Raw genomic sequence first — 18,261 nt, 5'->3', positions numbered from 1 at the left:
ATGCTGCATTTGAACAGAGGCAGACAGGGGGACAGACCAATAACCGCTCAGAAATGACTTCACTATTCATATGAGGACTAAACCAGGACCTTAAACCTCTGGATTTTTTCCGCTCTGGATATTTTGGGTCGTGTCGGAGGAATATTTCCCATTAACGTTAGACTCCCCTCTGTGAGATCGTTTTGCCATTTATAGACTTTTTTTCATAGCAGCTTTAAACCCATACCTGGCCCAGGTCTCATGTAGTCTGTAATTTCTTTGTGTGTTAAAAAAAATGTGATTCATTTCCTGCCCATGAGGTCGCCAAGCCCAGTCGTTGGCATCTGAAACAGCTGGGTCGCGTCGAGAAGATTGTGGATTAACGTTTTCTCCCTCCTCCTCCTCCTCCTTCCTGCATATCCCCAAGAAACCCCGGACCCGGTTTTTCCAGCGGCCAAAATGAGCGTCCGTTTAATTGAATCAACTACATGAGTGGAGCCACAACAGACGCATATTTGTCCCGAGGTGCGCACATTCTCTAAACAGCGCCAGTCGCCCTGGAAAATATGGAAAGCGAGGTTTTCTCCCCTTTGCTGGAGCAGTTCATGCTCACGCCTCTGGTGTGCTGGGTAAGCTCCCTCATTAACTATTCAAACGTGTATTAAGCTCACTAATTAAACTGCCCTGCCCTGTGAAAGCATCTCTTTGAAGTGTGTATTGATTATCTTAACACCTTATTTGCATTGTGCCATTTATTCTCAGGTGAAGACAGTCGGGCAGGCGACACTGACTGATGGCACCCAGTTATCGGAATATATTGAATTAGTGGATGGGATTTACCTGAACGAGATCATGCTGGAGATGTGAGTAATTTGACACAGATTCAGAAATGGTACCAACATGTCTGCCCCCTGCATCACCACCCAAATAAGAACATGCAGACCTTTGCTTGGGGACCTCAAACGCACCATTTTAGTAGATGCATACCTCTGAAACTTCCATGAAATAGCTGCCAATTTAAACACTTAAATAAGGAGATATATGTGCAGTTTATTTGCTCAGTGACAGGGTCTGTGGGTGTGGATCAGAGGCAACTATAATGACACCCTGGGGCTTTAAGTGGGGTCAACCCCACATGACCAAATTAAGGATTTCTTCAAGAACTCCATCCCCTGTCCAGCACTTGAAATTGTCTACTGAACTGAATGTAGGCTACGCACAAAGGGACCCTGTATTGAGGGCAATCATGGGTCATACTGTCAGACATCTCCGCAGACAGTTATTGTCCGGATCTCTTGGAGCTGTGTGGGTTTGCTCACAAGCATCCATAGTGCAGGGAGGCAGCAAGCAGCTCCCCAGCTTCCAGTAGCCCTGTTTATTCAGTCACCCTAGACTGTCATCTGCAGCCGCCTGGAAGACACCCCGCCCCTGGAAGCTACAGAGCTCACGTTTCCTGCTGTGCTGCAGATTAAACTCGAAATAGTAGCCTTAAGCAGGCAAACACTGGTTGCAGCGCAGAATCTGGATGCAGATTACACGGCAATGCAGATCCTTCATTAATGTAGCAGGCCCGGCAGCACAGACACACATTTTGTTTTTGTTGAATCAAAAGTGAAGTGGATGCATTTGCAGATCTCTTGATAGATGCTGGGGAAGATGAGGCATTAATGTCTGTCTGAATCCGTCTCTTTCCAGTCGCCTCTGAACATATAGCATGACAGGAGACAGCTTTCCATTCCTTTGTCTGGCTCGGGGAAGCTACTTCCCGCTTGCATGGCAATTTTTCATATTTTCCGCTAATGCCACACTCTACACTGTCAGCAGTTACTCCTCCTGTTTGCCTGTCAAAGGAGCGTTCAACCAAGCCTGCTCCCAGCGGAATTGATTTTCACCTCAGAGGAGATTATAATGTGTTGCAGCTTCATAGGGCAACTTCTAGTGTCACCTCCTCTGTATTCCAAGGTTAGATTGGCAGAAATATCTCAGTGAGGGGAAGCTCTGCACAAGTGTGTCTCTGTTTTTGTATATGTGCACAGTATACCTCAGTGTGAATTGTTTTTAGAAGGGTTAAGCTGTAGCTGCGTTGCATGAGGAGCTGATTAATCCAGACGGGCTGTTTCCTGTCTCCGCTTGGTGTCCTCTTCCTCCTGCTAGCTCTGCCCTCTTCCACTGTCCTCGACCTCCTGCTGCTCGGCTGCATCACACCACTAAGCCTCCTACCTTCATGTTTCAGCTACCTCTTCCACCTCTCTTTGCCATGCTTGTTTTACCTCCAGGCTGTGTCTCCACTCTCAGAGAAATCGTTCAAAACAGAAAGGTGTTAAAGGAGGCCATCGCAGGTTCAGTTGGACAAGGGCATGTTTCCTCTTCCACACACAGCCTCATCAAAACGATGAACACGTCGGCAGTATTTTTAGAGCATTTTCCTCAATGGGATATTGTAAAATGGAAAGCAACCAGACGGATATGAGGGGGAAGGGTGAATGAGGCAGGAAATTGCTAAAACGGTTAAAAACCTTAAACATGACTGGGTACATGTGCAAACAAAGAGCAAGAGGGCGACATGCAAAAGCCAGATTCAAGCCCCTGTTTGCAGAGCCACATGGCAGCTCCTCAGATCTACATGCTAAGAGTGAGATGTTTGACCACTTGGTAGGATTTCTGTCTGCAAATAAATGGCATGAGCTGGATGGGACTTATCTGTGGTGTGTTGATTGCTCTTGCAGAACAGCCAGCGTTGGGCTCAAATGAACTGTGACTGGCTTAGTGATCGCCTGACAGGATGTTGGGGATTGCCAGTCACACAGCCAACTGTGTGTGTTTATATTTGTGAGTGCAGTTCTGTAGGGCTTCTGTGTCTGCGTGGGAGTGTGTGTTTTTTCTTCTGTGCATTTTCTTTTGGACTGAGGCAGCTGTTGGTAGTTGTCTTGCCCAGCCGCCCTCCCACACAAAAGGCCTACAGTCTTGGTCAGATGTTATGGTGAGACTGCTTTTTGTCTGCCTCTCCCACTGTACCAGCCCCACATGGTCACCTCCAGTGGGCACAGCTAACTAAAATAGACTGTATCATCAACTAAAATGTATGTTACAGCTCATACATCTAAACAGCTGCTGCAGGGTTTTTTTGGATGATGGCAGCCATCAAAGACATCTTATTTTCCTCGCCGTGTTTGTTTATAGAATTGAATTAATTCAGTTTTAAAAGACCGAGATGTAGTTGAAACAGGGCACATGATCCAACTGTTACACTCATTAAAAGTCGCTCAGAAACCTCGGGTGTGTTTTCCAACTTCTTTGAGCAACTGTGGGTGATAATTAACAGGAGTCGCATTCATTTAAAATCTCGGGTTCCCACAAACACACTCTGCCTCTCGCTTAGTCATTTTGTTTTTTCCTCACCCCCTCTGTTCTGACAGCTTGAAATATTGTGTAGTGAGTGTTGGTTGGCATTGTGCCGCTTGCGATTGATGCATTCGTGCTAAAAAGGCTCCGCCGGTGTTAGCCTCCAGTTAGTAGCTGCCATTGACAGTAAAAAAACACAAGGGTTCAGCCCTAATAACACTGCCATTGAAGAAAAAGCTTTCTGCAGCCAAGAAACACACTCATGCTACAAAGATAAACGCACATTAGTAGATGAAAGTCAGTAATGTGTGCACATAACATTGCTAAACATGTTTTTTCTTCTCTCTCTCTTTCTCATAAACTCACACTTCGAGTACTCTGGCTGAGGAAACTTGAGCTTTTAGCGTTTTTACTGGTGAAGTCAGCTGTTGTAGTGTAAGCTGTAGTGTTGCTGTGTGAATGTCTCTGTGTGGCTCGGTGCAGACAGGCTGGCAGCAGTTGTCACTGGGACAGCATGGGAGAGCAGAAGAAGAGAGACCCCAGGATTATCTAACGGTTTGCTGACACCCAGATGGCACCACGCCCCCCCCCCCCCCCCCTTGTGACTGACATTANCCGCCCTCTTGTGACTGACATTACCTAGCCAATTAGATTGCCTCCTCAGTGCTGTCAAACCAATTAGTTTTCCCGCTCAGCAAGAGGGAGCCAATTAAAGTTTTGTCAGAGTGACAACTGTCCAGTTGAATTCTCTGATTTCATGCCAATCCTGTAGCACCGTGCTGGCTCATTGGCCTGTTCGGTGAACCAGTCAGTCTGTCCTCTACGCTCTGCTGGGATGGAGTTAGGAGAGTGAGACAAACCCTCATAGGTATAGAAAAGGAGATTTTATGTGTTCTGCTTGATTTTTACACAACATTTGTCATGTTGACTGGCACAACAATTGTGTGCACTGTAAAATGACGCTAAAAATTAGTTGGGGAAACTGATTATTTGCTTGTTTGAGTAAAAAAAGTGCAAGTATAGTGAGGTAAAACGTGGATGATGAGAGGAATGCTGCTATGCATGTTGTACAGGTCAATGTGTCTGTTGGCTTGAGTGTTCAGACAGATCCATGCAGGTCTGTAAATCTGTCTGAGTGGCTGCACACATGGGGATGACGGCATAAAATAAGGTGAAGGGAACTATCGCCTTCCAGCAATTTCATCTGCATATGTTTCTGCTTATGACATGCAGATGAGAGGTTGCTTGCCAGTGGGAGAAGTAAACCATGAGTCGGTGATTATGGATGTACTAATACTGGAAGCAGAGTTGAAGGCCTATTTTTTTGTTCCCAAGGCTCACATGCACAGGATGTAGCCCTCACTGCGGCTGTCATCACTTCCTTTCATGATAGAATTGGCTTTTCAACAGATCAGGCATACACAAATGCAGAACTCCTCCAGTGAGCTTTGTAGAAGAGTTTTGGTTAAGCCCTGGACCCAGTCGGTCCTTTGTTGTGGACCATCAAATGCATCATTCGATTCTTTGGTAATTGTTATACTAACATATGGGGGTTACATGCTCTGCTTTTTATGGCTTTGTTGCTCCGGTAGGACATTCTGAGGTTGGACAGCCATCTGGCAATGTTTTCTTATTACCGGCAGAATCTAGAAAAAGCCACATACAAAGTTACGTGTGAATCAGCTCTTCTTCATATTTTTTAAATCTCGTACATTCATGTTTTTCTTTATCAGAAGACGGGGAAAACTACCTTAATGCATGCGGTATCCTAGAGCAAAAATTCTGTTTATGTTGACCTTTTAATCCCAATCAAGCACAAGACATGATTTATCTTGATGAGAGACATTTATGAAAGATCTTTAATATGCCATTTTTAATGAAATAGACAGAACAAAACAGTTTCCCATGCTTCCTTTGCTGGTCTCCTTCCTTCCTTGCAACAATTAATCAAAAGAAAATTAGTCTGCCTCTTTTTTTCGTAAATGCCGCAGTCCTTTTTCAAGCAAAAACACCAGAAATTTGCCCGTTCCACCCTCTCAAATGTAAAGATTTGCACCATTTTTTTCTCAAGTAAATTAAATATGTAGGTTTTGACCTTTTGTTTGGAAAAAACAACGTATTTGAAGGCAGTCCCTTGGATTCTAGGGAACTAGCTTGGGCGTTTTTTACTATCAAGACATGTCACAGACAAAACAATTAAGCAGTTAATCTAGAAAATAATATGCAGATTCAGTGATAATGAAAATAATTGTACATGCAGGCACAGATTGGACTGCACTCGATGTCCTACCCTTCATCTTGTTTATCTCTCTTCCATCTCCATCAACTCATTCCTCTCTGTCTCTCTGTTATTCCTCTTTTCCTATTATGTCTGAACTCCTTCTGCTAATGTACTTCTTGCTCTGTCTCCCATCCCTCCCCCCGCTGGAGTCGTTTTCTTCCTCATCTCTGTGTCTCCTTTTCTGTCCATGCCTCACCTCTCCCGCTCTCCCTCCTCTGTTTTCTTTGAGCAGCATGTTGAAGCCTTTGTTGCTTTCTCTAGCGCTAGTTACAGCAGACATATTTGGGATTCCAGCTGGACTAGAGAAAAGAGGCAGGCAGAGCTGCTGCTGGGGCGTCAGTCTGTTCGGTTCACCCACTGCTGCCGCCTGGACGGTGGCGTCCGCGGCCTCCCTCGTCAAATTGTGGAATCGGACATTAATCTGACGTCTCTCATAATCATCCTTGTGCCATGCCACGCTTGCTGTGTCTGTCTAGCAGGAGGATGTGTATCGAGTCAGACAGGAAACAGCAGCTGTGACCTTGAGAGGACAAAACTTTAACAAGGCTAGGTTAATGTGAGGCACTCAAAATCCCACAACCAAGGACATGTTAAACCCCACAGGGACCAGTTTAGGCTTTTAGACAGAGGTTTGCTCTTAGTTTCTCAGCTCTACATAGCATTTCAAAATGATCTGATTTACAGTGACATTTAAAGCAAGTTAGGGAAATGTTTATTTGAATTTCCCCTGGTTTTATATTTGATTATACTTAATCAGATTTGCCTGATCGACCTCCAATTTTCTGTTAATTTTGCTGCTGCTGTTCATGCAGACTCAACACGTCCTCCATCTGTTTCATGTTACAGGTCGTTCTGTAGCTCAGGGAAAATGGGCTGCATCCCCACTAATACGTTTTTGTTTTAAACCAGAGAACTGGATACAGCGTCAGAGGTTGAGCCCCTTTCATTTCTATGAAAGCTGCTCAGTGGCGCATGAAGCCAAAAAAGTTCAACCTCAGGGTATAAAATTACCCAGATCTTTTGCATTGTTGGGCCCATAGAGCAAGCACACTAGAGACTGCACTGGCCGAGTAGCTAATTTGAGATTTAGCCCTCCACTAACTTAAATTGGGATAAATATTATTTAATTGCGCTGGTCTTAGAGACTTATGAAATCTAATTGGACCAATTGGAAATCAAATCCTGATAGCAAAACGACTCATTTCTAAGGGGTTGTGACGCACAAAAAAATGTATCCACTGATTTACAGACAGCTCTTTCATTTGGGCCACATCAGCTCACGTGATGGACCCAGATTTTGTAATTCCAAGTTTGGCCACTTTAACACTGGCTTTAAAACTAGGTGCTGTTTTTGGGGACTTGTTTAAACACATATCCATCGCCATGTTTACAATTAGAGTCTTCCCTACTCCAGCATATTCGCTCTCTAAACCTTTTGGACCTTTTGGAGACTTTTGGAAATGCTGCTGAGCCTGTTTTAGTTTGAAAACTCCAGGATTGCATTTTGGACATGTGGAAACAGACTTTTGAAAACAAAAAAACAGACATCCACGTTCGCTTCCTGATGGGGCTCTATCAGTGGATGTAACAACTCCCAGTCCATGTTTTCTGCGGCCTTGACCACATTTTACTCCTGTGTGACCTTGTTGTCAATTCCAGTAAAGAAATCTCTGCTTGTACTTTTCGCCATTGCTGTTCTTCCTTTGTAGCATTTTACATAATGAAGCAACCAACTGCAGAAGAGACAGTCTGCATCTTCTTTACATCAGCATGCGCATGCCCAGTGTACGTAAATGGTCCTGTGTTATGACATTTCAGGTGTGTTGTACTTGGTATGGATGGAGATTATTTCTTAAATGGTGCTAAAACACTTTTGTGTACAGAGATCGTTGTCATTTGAAAAGCCGTTTAAAGTGATGTCATCGCTTCTGTTCCCTGGTAGACGTCTGCTGTGTGTCAATTGCTGGAAGTGTTTAATTAACACCAGCTTTATGTTGAGAATCAACAGCACAGTAGATTAATCAGTGACCAAGAACAACAGTTCAGTTAAAAAGAGGAACTCAGAGTTGTGAGTCTAGCATGACTGTGTTGTCACATTAAAGGAACTCTACAAGTAATTTTACTTTGTGAGATTATCTGTGCTGCCTTTTATTGGAGCCATTGAATTGCATTGCAGCGTTTTATGGTCTAAGTGCTTGTAGTTCAGTACAAAGTAACGCATCAGATCACATCCAGTTTGGCAGGAATGATCTTAGCTGCAGTCCCTATGGATACAGTACCAGAGGAGAGGAATGGGAAGAGGCCCTGTGGAAACAGAAAGACAAAGACAGGAGAGAAACGAGTCCATGAAAAGCCAAGACGAGGAAATAGGGTGATGAGGACCACATACCACTGGTCAGATCCTCACTGGGCTGTTTGTATAACACAGTTCTCATGGGAAGGAGATGAGAAAATAGGATGCAGCCATCTTGAGCATGAGGTCTGCATGATAGTGAAAAACAAACAACTCAAACTGTAAAATTCTTTCAAAATGGAAGCTTTAAGGTTGCTGGGAACAATAATTTTGTACAGGTTTCTGTAGTTACACCTTTACTCTTCTCATCCATATCTGTCCAAAGCACATTACTTTGCCATGCAGCTAGATTTGCAACATCACGAGATCACACAATCATGCGAGAATCCAGCCCTGATTTGCTCCCACGGTAAAGCTGTTGCCAAATCTCTACTGGTGGGGACGTTTCTACCCTTGCATGGTATATACAGGTTCGCTGCAGGTCCTTTTTAAAATTTTAATTTCTTAAATTCAATCTTAAAACAATAAGGCCTTTAAAAGTGATTTTAAATAGGTCGTCTTAACTACTACAGACATTTTATCTAATTTCATTTATACATCTTTTAATTTGTTTTTGTGATAATGAGTAAAGCCTTTCTATGTCAAAGTCCACATTTCTAATGTTATGAATCTTTAATATACGTCATACTTGCACTTGCCTGTTGGCAAGTAACTCACTCTAATAACCATATTCCTACATAACACCTACCTCTGCACAAGACCACATATATACTACTTAATGCAATGCTTACCTGCGATGCCTAAATAAGTAAAACATGAGTTGTCCAAAATTCTTCTTTTGGTTAAAAGGTGTCTTGAAAGGGTCCTAGAAAGCATTAAATTTAACTGTCTGATACCTGTAGACACCCAGATATAACATCATATCGACCAACCCTACTGCAACATGCAATGAAAATAGTCAAGAACACAACATTTTAACCAGTGTGTCCTAATACTCCTCAATACATGCACCTCACACGGTTACCTGGATTAAAGCCATACGTTAATGAAACTGTTGACATTTTTTGTTGGTTTTTGTTTGTTTGTGAAGTTTCCTAGGAGCTGACAGGCCAATAGGAATTAAAAATTTGGAACAAATTGTCAGGATTCTGTGTTGAATTTTACAGAAAACCTAACAAATGCTACCATTCCTCACACACATCACTCTGCAGCCTTCATGGCACATGCACAGCATCAACATGGCAGGAGTATTTTAAGAGAGTAATGAGTATTACAGCTCTGTAAATCAAATTATAAGTACTTCAAGTAACTTTAAGGTAAGCAAGATAACGTTGTTTAAATGTTTACAGCCTTAATCTTGTTATTATCAAATCTTGTTACACAGGAGTGCACGTAAGCACACGGACTGGTCTTCCAAATTAGCTCCTGCTACAGCTGGAATTTATCTCAGACTAGTAAAGAATGAAGCAATGACATTAAAACATCATGCTACGATGACATCATCCTTCTACATCAGGGCAGTAAATGCATATTATATTAGCATACTACATAAAAAGAAATATGTCTGTCATACACTGGGTACACAGCATCGACTATCAGTTTACTAAACATAACTTGTTAGCATTGCAGGTATGTCGATGCTTTAAAACTCAGGTGTTGTTTCATGTGAGGCAGCTGTTTTTGTTTGTATAGAGGTTACAAATAAAAGAAGAATAAAATCAAATGTAGGTATGTTATGGTTATTTTTTATTACTCATTTTCCGCAGCATCGATACAAAGCTACAAGCTGTGCTTTGTCATGCTGTATCCTTGTTATATTTTTCTTTTTTTAAAAGTTTCATGCTCTCAGTGGCAGTTTTTCCTCGTGATATAAAAAAATGGTATTGAATATTAATATTTCTCAAGGTTTTGTGTCAAAGTTAGAATTTCCATCATCATGACAACACTGATCGTGAGATATACTGTTGATGTACACGTCATATGAAAATTGCATATACCGCGATAGACAATTTTGGCGATATACCTCACCCTTATCTTCCTGTTTATTGTGATGTGATCACTCATGTTGGTCTCAGACAGTTTTAGAATTACCCACAGAATTACCCCGAACTGAACTGCTAACCTGAGCATGGCTGCTAATAAGTGCTCACCCCCCGATTCCTCTGAACTGTTGCTGTTTGGCTTCCTGTGTGTGTGTCTCTCTCACACACAGAGAGGCAAACACACACACTCCCCCACTGTGTTTGGACAGTGCAGCTCATAAGCTCTATCCCCAACACGTGGCCAAATGTAGCCTGCATTTTCTTTCTTTGTGGGTGTGCATGCAGCCCACTTTGTGTGTGTGTATGTGTATGTGCCTGGCTGCCCATGCTGACTGTAATGTAGCCTGTCATATATAGGTTAATACTACTCCCTAACCTAGCCAGCCAATCAAAGCCAGGAGATGAGAGGAGAAAGCCCAGTGGCCCTAGGCTCTACATGAGGCTGCAGTGTGTATCGACAGCACCGACGGACCGGCTTATTGACTGGCCGTCTGGCTGCCTTGCTCACTAGTCGTCTGCCTTGCTGGCCGTTCAGCTGGCTCCCTGCTTGTCTATGCCTAATCTATGTGTCTATTTAAAGTCTTAGGTTGTTTTGACCCCCGTTACCGCAATAAGTCCCTGTATTTATTCGCCTGCTGATCCACGGGGGGGTCGGCCTGTCGCGTGCTCGATGTGTGGCATCGGAGCCAAAGAAACGCAGGCTGGATTGTGCCGAGTCGTCACGGTCGTGTTGTTGTGGCCGCCATGTTCTTGGCTGATGGTGAAGGAATATGTGAATGGGAGACCCCTTCCTTGCTGCGTTCCTCTCTTTCAGTGTCACACACACACATACACCTCATTCACTGCATCGCCCTCCTCGCCCTGACAGGATTACAGCCTCCTCTGTGCTTTTTAATTAACGGGTTAAATAGACCCCCTACTATGGACCTCGAAAGGGGCTGAGTGTGTGTGGTGGGGGGAGATGGGGAGGTCACATGACTGTTCATTTAGACCAGTATTAAAAAGAACCCTGTGTCCTTGTGATTAGCATGATTGTGTGTGTGGGTGTATCAGGGCGGAGGCTGATCAAAAGACTAATTAACACATCCGCACTGCAGCCGGTTGATTTAACAGACAGGCATTCTGCCCTTTTCTTGGTGTAACATAATAAGGTTATTATTATATTATATTGGAATAAAGAATGACGCCACTAAAGCATTAAATACATATGGCAATGAGGACAGCTCCAGCAGATGCTTTGCAACCCTGCTTTTTGCACCAACATGTAAATTTGAGTGAATTGAAAGCTGGGAACTTGAGATATTTATATTTCTGGGTGTAAAACAGGTTGCCATGGTTTGGTTGTATATGCAGTAGATGCACAGTGAATAGTGAAGTGATCAGAAAGAGCCATTCAAACACAAGTCCCCTGTGACTGTGAGCATCCACCAAGCTGAGTGTCCTTGAGGAAGAATCCTTCACCTTTGACCTCCTCTCTTTGACAGACCCAAGACAGATAATAAAACAAATTTCTGATTTATATCCCGTCCCTGATGTATTTCAGGATTAAGCCTCATCGAGCTGCCGGCTCATACCGACACGCTCTTCTGCAGTGCAAGAGCACAGATGCAGACATGCACACACACATGCATGACTTCACATGCGCTGCACACTACATGCATGCATGCATACATTCACAAGCAGCCAGGACTCTCCTCCCCCCTACTTGGAGCATGTTGACCCTCGTATATAGGTCATGGGATGTTAATACTTTGAAGTCTGAAGTGCAGAACATGAAAAAGGAGAGCTGCTTTTTCACAGTGTTGGTGTAAGGCTCTACAAATCTCAAGTACATGAGAAGTGTTGTTTACCCAGACAATCCCAAGGCAAGTGGATCATAAATTAATTACCGGGCAGTTTTTTTTTATTTATTTATTTTTTTATGGAGGCTGGATGAGATTTTACTACTTTTCCCTCTTGGGCTGGATGCATGGTAGACGGAGGATGACACTGCTTGTCAAAACGTGCTCCAGAACAAATTGTATTTCTAATTACTCTTTACAAATAAATGATATTAGTTTAAACAGATACAAGTGATGTGTATCTTCATATTTAATTGTTTAATCTCTCAGTTATTAATTGTGCTGCATTTAATGTGGCTACGGATTTGATATTGTGTTTCAGGATGCAATGGTTGCTTAGCTTGAATATTGTAAATTTATAAATAGTTATTTTTATTTATTTCATTAACTGAAAAAGATTTATAGATCATATTTCTCAGCATTTTTTATTTTCATTCAAACTGCGGTTTTATGTTGTCAAATGATCCACATATTTATCCATATTTCTCATATTTGTTATCTTGCCATTTTCTCTCCATTAGGGCTGGAAATCGACACACGATACTTTTAACGCAGTGGTTCCCAACTGGTCCAGCCTCTTCTTAGTCATCATTTCAAGGTCCACAAGGTTTTATATATTCAGCATCATACTTGTGTTCGGCCATGTCGTCAAGCTTGTTTGCTGTCTCTGAGAAGTAGCTGTCTGTTAGTCACTCACTCTACAACAGGAAATGGCACTTCACAATAAAAGCTTGTGCCAGAAATTCACTGTACTTCAAAATAACGTGTGTTTTTCACAAATTTGACACATTTGCGTGTCACTTGCGGCCCAAGGCCAAGTTGGGAACCACTGCTTTAATGTATCAACTGCACCAAGCAGTGTTGAAACTTCTCCAGTCGAACTATACCTGCATTCGATCCATTTTGTGCCCAGGTCTAGTAAAAAAGTGACTATTTCTGTGGTTTTGCTCACAGCCAATCACTGCAAGCGTTCTTTGATTTAATACAATGTATGATTGGCCCACTACTGCAGCAGCTACAGGTCATACAGTCGGTGTAGTGAAGTTGAACGGGTGTATTTGATGGAGTTGGAAGTTCAATGTGCTGAGATGCCACTCAAACTTTAGAAAGTATGGCTATACTACAAGCCTGTGGTGACTGTTGGCATTTTGCACAGTTGAATACGTCTATTTCACATGATGAGTATGGAATGAAGTCGAAATAAAAGTGGTCAAATGAAGTACTGTGTAGGTATCAGAGTCACCGTGAGGGTACTAGTATTGGTACTTGTCTCACCATTTTTAAACCCAGCCCTATTGTCTATGTATTGGGTTATATATTGTAGTATAATGCACATATTTTTACATCTTATTTTTCCAGTTTTCTTATTTATGCTTATATATTAGAGGAACTTTAATGTGACCCCGTTTCCCCCTGGTGATCAATAATGTATTTCTGATTCTGATATGTAATATTTCTCAGAGGTGGCAGCTGGGTTTCTGTCAGACTCAGAGAACAGGCAGTAGAATTGTCGAATGATATTCATTACACGATGAAAGCAATGAGAACATTATACACAAGTGTCCCTCTGTTACTTGGTGAAACCATGTCAGGTCTAGGGTTACTGCTTTGTCACCTCCTCTGTTCTGTGAAGTGGGGAGTCCAGGAAATAGGAATGTCCCTCGGGGGGATCAGTAGATATATTAAGGCCACAGGTCTTGCTTAGCATTTGTCTGTTTAACTTTTAACTCGTACAAAAATTCCTGCTGCTGCTGCCACTACTCATGCTGTCAAAGGTAGCGGTTAAGAAGCCCTGGCATGTGGTTTGTACAAACAACATGTGTGCGCTTGTTCTATATGTATATGTATATGTATATGTATATCTCATTTTGCAGACACTCATTCTGTAGCTGGCTGAAGATGTTGCTTGCCGAGGGTCGGGTGTGGGTGACTTGTATTTGTGTTGTTTGTCTAAAAATCTGAAAATCTATAATTAAATATTAAACAAAAGGAGCCCTGACATGTTAACTTTACAGTTTAAACATGGCGAAGTAGTTTGCTGATGTATGCATGGATTGCTGATTTGCACTGGCTGTGCACCAAGCATTCAAAGAGACTGAAAGACAGAGACAAATTGTCAGGAAACTCATCTTCTTGAATCAGGTAGTTACACTAATCATCTTGTCAGTACCTGTGGTTTTAAAAGAGTTTTGAGATGAAATGCGGTTTGCTATTTTAAAGGTAATCTCCATAGATATGCAAATGGTAGTCTGGATTGTTGTGAGATAACAACAGCTGGGGAGGTGGTACTGTGTGAGTTTGTGGAATGTCGACGAGGCTCACTAAAACATGTTGACACCCGTGATAACATCAGTCGTCATGCATGCTCCTTTTAATGTCCCTTGGGCAACACACAGATAAACACAGCAGCTCTGTATTACACAGGTACTGAGGAGGAACTTCTTCTCTTTGATTCAGACAGATGAGATGCATGGAGGTTAGAGGTCAGAGAATTACTAAAATACATGCTCCCTTTATCATGCTAATGAAATTCTTCTTAGTGTTTTGAAGCAGTCTACAGAGGGTTTTGTGTAGAATTTCATGTCTATGACTGTTTAGCCTGAAAATTTAAATGCTGAATTGGATTTAACTCACTGAAGAATTTAATATAAAGCCTGGAGACAACTCTGAAACATTGCTGCCTCCAGATTTAAGGGTCGCCGTTTCCATTTGGCTCGGCCTTTGAATGTGTCTGCTCTTTCTCTAACATGGTTACGGCACTGACGCTACTTGGACAAGGGTCCATTGTCACGGTGCTGCTAATGATTTTAGCCAAACACACACTCGTTGCATCACATAGAGCAACAGAATGTTAAACTGTGCCATGGATGTTTCACACAGCCCAGTGACACGCTTAGAAGCATTAATTTTAAAATGTCTGGCTACATCTCCAGCTGACATTTATCTTTACTACAGTCTGCACAATAAGAGGAATATATATGCGGTAATGTTGTTAAATATCACAACGATATTACTTGCGATAAATAAATAGATGTTTAAGTGTTCTCAGCTCTTGACTCAGACTTTCACGGTACCTGCGTTTGTGTAACGTCGTCTCTCCTATATCTAAAATACAGGCAGACGCTTGATGTGCTATTTTTTTAGGCACTAGTTTCTTTCTGACATTTGCACTCTCTTTATCTTGTCATATTTTCCTCCAACCAAGCAGAGTAGTACGACACCATTACTTAAATAAACTTCACTCGTATGCGTACATTTTCTGAACACTCAGACGATGCCTAAAGGCGAGGGCTTTGTCTGATTGGCCTGAGACTTAACAGCATGGTGCATATCAGACAAAAGAGCCCACACAGACAGAGCACAAGATAATATGTTGTTACTATACTATAGTGCGATATTGCAGTCATTTGCGATATGCTTATTTTGACATTGTGATGATGATATTTATGATGATGTTGCCATTTTTTCTTCACAGAAATCCTAAGGCCACGGTGCAGAGGACCAACAAGAAGGTGAACAATGACCCCACACTGCGCATCCAGAACCTTTCTATTCTCATCAGGCAGATTAAAGCCTACTATCAGGTAAGATTTCATTCTGCTGAGCAAGCTGCAAAGTTATGAATCACTCGATCCTGTTTTTGCTGGATCAATAGTGAAGGCTGTTCCACAGTGGGCATGTTGAGGTGAAGGTTGAGAGCTGCTTTTTGCAGAATCTGTTGGTCAAAATTATGATGAATCACTTGCAACACTTTCATGTGTGGCTTAGGCTGGAGTTAACCTCTAAGTAAAGCTGTACACTGTGTTCCAGTGTGCCCTCATGCCTGAGCTGGGGTGGTCTGCATTCATACGGTGGGTTTTTACCCCCTAAATTACAGTGAAAAAATACAATCAGACACAGCTTTCACTCACACACACACACAGAATTGAAAGTTTCCACACGAGCACATGCCACATAAAGACTTGGCAGTGTAAACAAACAGAGATATATTTGCAGATGTGTGTGACTATGTGTGTGATGTGGTATCATAACCTCCATCCACCCAGATGCCAGAGACAGCCCAATAAATATACAGAGACATCAGGAATGTGAAACACATGAAGCCACTGATCTGCCTCTCCCGCTTACTCTGATAAATCAGTCAATTCATTTACTTTTCTCTTTTCTATCTCAAAATGATCTCATGTGGCATATTCCCTCTTGGACGATGATCCTGATTTATCAGCCTCTCGGGTTTTCCAGAAAGAGATCAAACTACAAAAAGCAGCTGACAGCGCTACCGTAATGCCTACAACACAGACATAGAAGCTTTAGTCAGAGAGATGCGAAGGTGATAGAACACACCAAGTCACATGTAGACAAGTTTTATCTCATGTTCAGCCTGTTTTGTGAAACATGTCGGTGAACTCTCACCAGGGTTAATCTTTGCTTTGACCAAAAGGAAATGATTGAATGTGGTGGAGGAAGTGTGGGGGTTTTAAAAAATGGAAGAAAGATGAAAGATGATATCAGAAATTGAGGCCCTCATTTCTCACACACAGCACTTTTGATGACCTGATATGTGGAAAGCTTTAAATGCAGGTAGGAGTGATGCATTGATTCACACTTATTTAGTAAAATCTTGTGCACATGCACCCTGGAACATCTCGTGACTACGTAGTCAGCTTTGCAGTATGCACATGTTGCAGCATGCTACTGGTTGATTTGCATGTGTCAAACAACTTGGACTAGAGTTTACAGCTCATATTTGAGCCTAGATGCCAAATATTCAATGTAATCCTCATCTATAATCCATCTCACTCGGTATGGCTGAGGTTATGAATAAATCTGAATAAATTTAGATACAGTATGCTAGTGCTGAGCATGACCTGAGATCCTGAACTCTCTATAGCCTTTTTCCTACCAGTCGAAAAACCTCACTGACATCTGGCTTTTGTCTTTAGTGGGAAAGGTTACAATCGGCATTAATTCCTGGGACAAATGACTCTGCAGCAGTCTCGGATATTCACCGGCTCTAGCTCTGATCGACAGCGATAGAAAAATGATACCTGGATAGCCACTTTCCAGACGCCTTCTGTGACTCTAAGTTATCTTAGCTTGGGCTGCACGATATGCAAAAAACAAAAACATTGCGATTTTTTTGGACGGATATTACGTTTGCACCATGAATTGTGATTTTACTGGGAATGGTAGTTTTTGCATGTTCCTTTACATCTGGAGCATACTTTATAATGGTATGTTGAGACACATTTTACCTTAATTTCAGCTCCTGTGATTTGTATATTGTACCTGGCCATATTCGGTTTTCGATAATATTTTGATTATTTGTGCAGCCCTGACCTCAACCACAAATTCCATCCATCTCTTGAAGTGGGGCTTGAACATTGTTCCAAATTAGTTGGCACAGTTTGAAAGAGTTTGAAAGAGACGCAGAATAAGTAACCGATACAAGAAAGAAAAAGCCAACATTTTCACTGGCCTCCATGCTGCTCTCTAATCATTTTTCATGTCTGTTTGAGACGTGTAATGTGACTCACCAGAAAAAATAAACAAACAGAAAGTTATACTTGTCTACAGGCAAATGGAACTGTGTCTCTTGCCTATGTTTTAGCAAGTTTTCCAGCATTTGATAAACCTGCGTATACAATTTTTTATTGATGGGAAAACCCACTAGAAAATAGATGATAGCCTCCTTTTCCATTGCCAGTAGATGAGTATGTCTTTCTGTTTTTTTTTTTCTTGTGTAGTGTTCAGTGTCACTACTCAGCTGGAAAACAGGGTTAGTGAACAGTAAAAAGCAGCATAGAGGCCAGTGAAAATGTCAGTGGTTACTTCTTTTTTGTATCTGCTACTTGTTCCATCTCTCTCTCAAACATGGGGCTGAAAAATGTGGAACGACGTTAGAGCGCTGCTTGTATAGATGGACAGTATTTTGTGGCGGCTCATCACTGCGTTACACGGGCAAAGGGGCTGAAACTAGCATGTCACCTGGGTGTTGTATTACTGCCAGTCGATGCAGATCAGAGCTTAAGCTGAGTCTACTGCAGAGTCATTTGTCCTGGGAGTGAATGCCGATTGTAACCTTTCCCACTAAAGACAGAAGTCAGATGTTAATGGATGTTAGTGGGTTTCTTGTCCAGTGGGAAAGGGGTTTTAGACTGTGTGGCATTATCATATCATCCATTTGTCTGATCATTTTGAAATGTCAGGTGTCAAGTTAAACAGTATGTGTTGGTTTCTGCTGGTATTCTGCCAAACAACGTGATTTCAACATATAAGCAGAACAAACATGGTGCACACACATTCAAAATCAAGATTGTGTTGCAGCTGTGCATTTCTTTGGCTGTTCACTTTCCCCAGTGGACTGTCTTACAGTATTGCCTAAATGCGCAGTGTCAGTCCTTAACTGTGTGTTACTTTTAATCCAATTGTGAAACCGGTGAGTTTAGCAAATTGAAACAACCCAGAGAGAATATGATTCAT

The 18,261-nt window shown here is 42.1% G+C and overlaps 1 protein-coding gene across 7 annotated transcripts in view; it reads left to right on the top strand.

Moving 5' to 3' along the window:
* The window catches only part of LOC126406541 (girdin-like), a 97,057-nt gene continuing 78,796 nt past the window's right edge, over positions 1-18,261 (top strand). For all 7 annotated transcript variants that reach the window (XR_007571715.1, XM_050070867.1, XM_050070865.1 and 4 more), the window contains exons 1-3: positions 1-608; positions 742-842; positions 15,254-15,362. Coding sequence is in view for 6 of the 7 variants with exons in the window: in XM_050070867.1 (XP_049926824.1) it covers positions 546-608; positions 742-842; positions 15,254-15,362 (273 nt within the window). In the remaining variant the exon portion in view is untranslated. The remainder of the gene's footprint in view (positions 609-741; positions 843-15,253; positions 15,363-18,261) is intronic.

The sequence above is a fragment of the Epinephelus moara genome, chromosome 19 (genome assembly GCF_006386435.1).
Source record: "Epinephelus moara isolate mb chromosome 19, YSFRI_EMoa_1.0, whole genome shotgun sequence".
Classification (NCBI taxonomy): domain Eukaryota; kingdom Metazoa; phylum Chordata; class Actinopteri; order Perciformes; family Serranidae; genus Epinephelus; species Epinephelus moara.
This window is presented reverse-complemented; position numbering and strand designations above follow the sequence as displayed.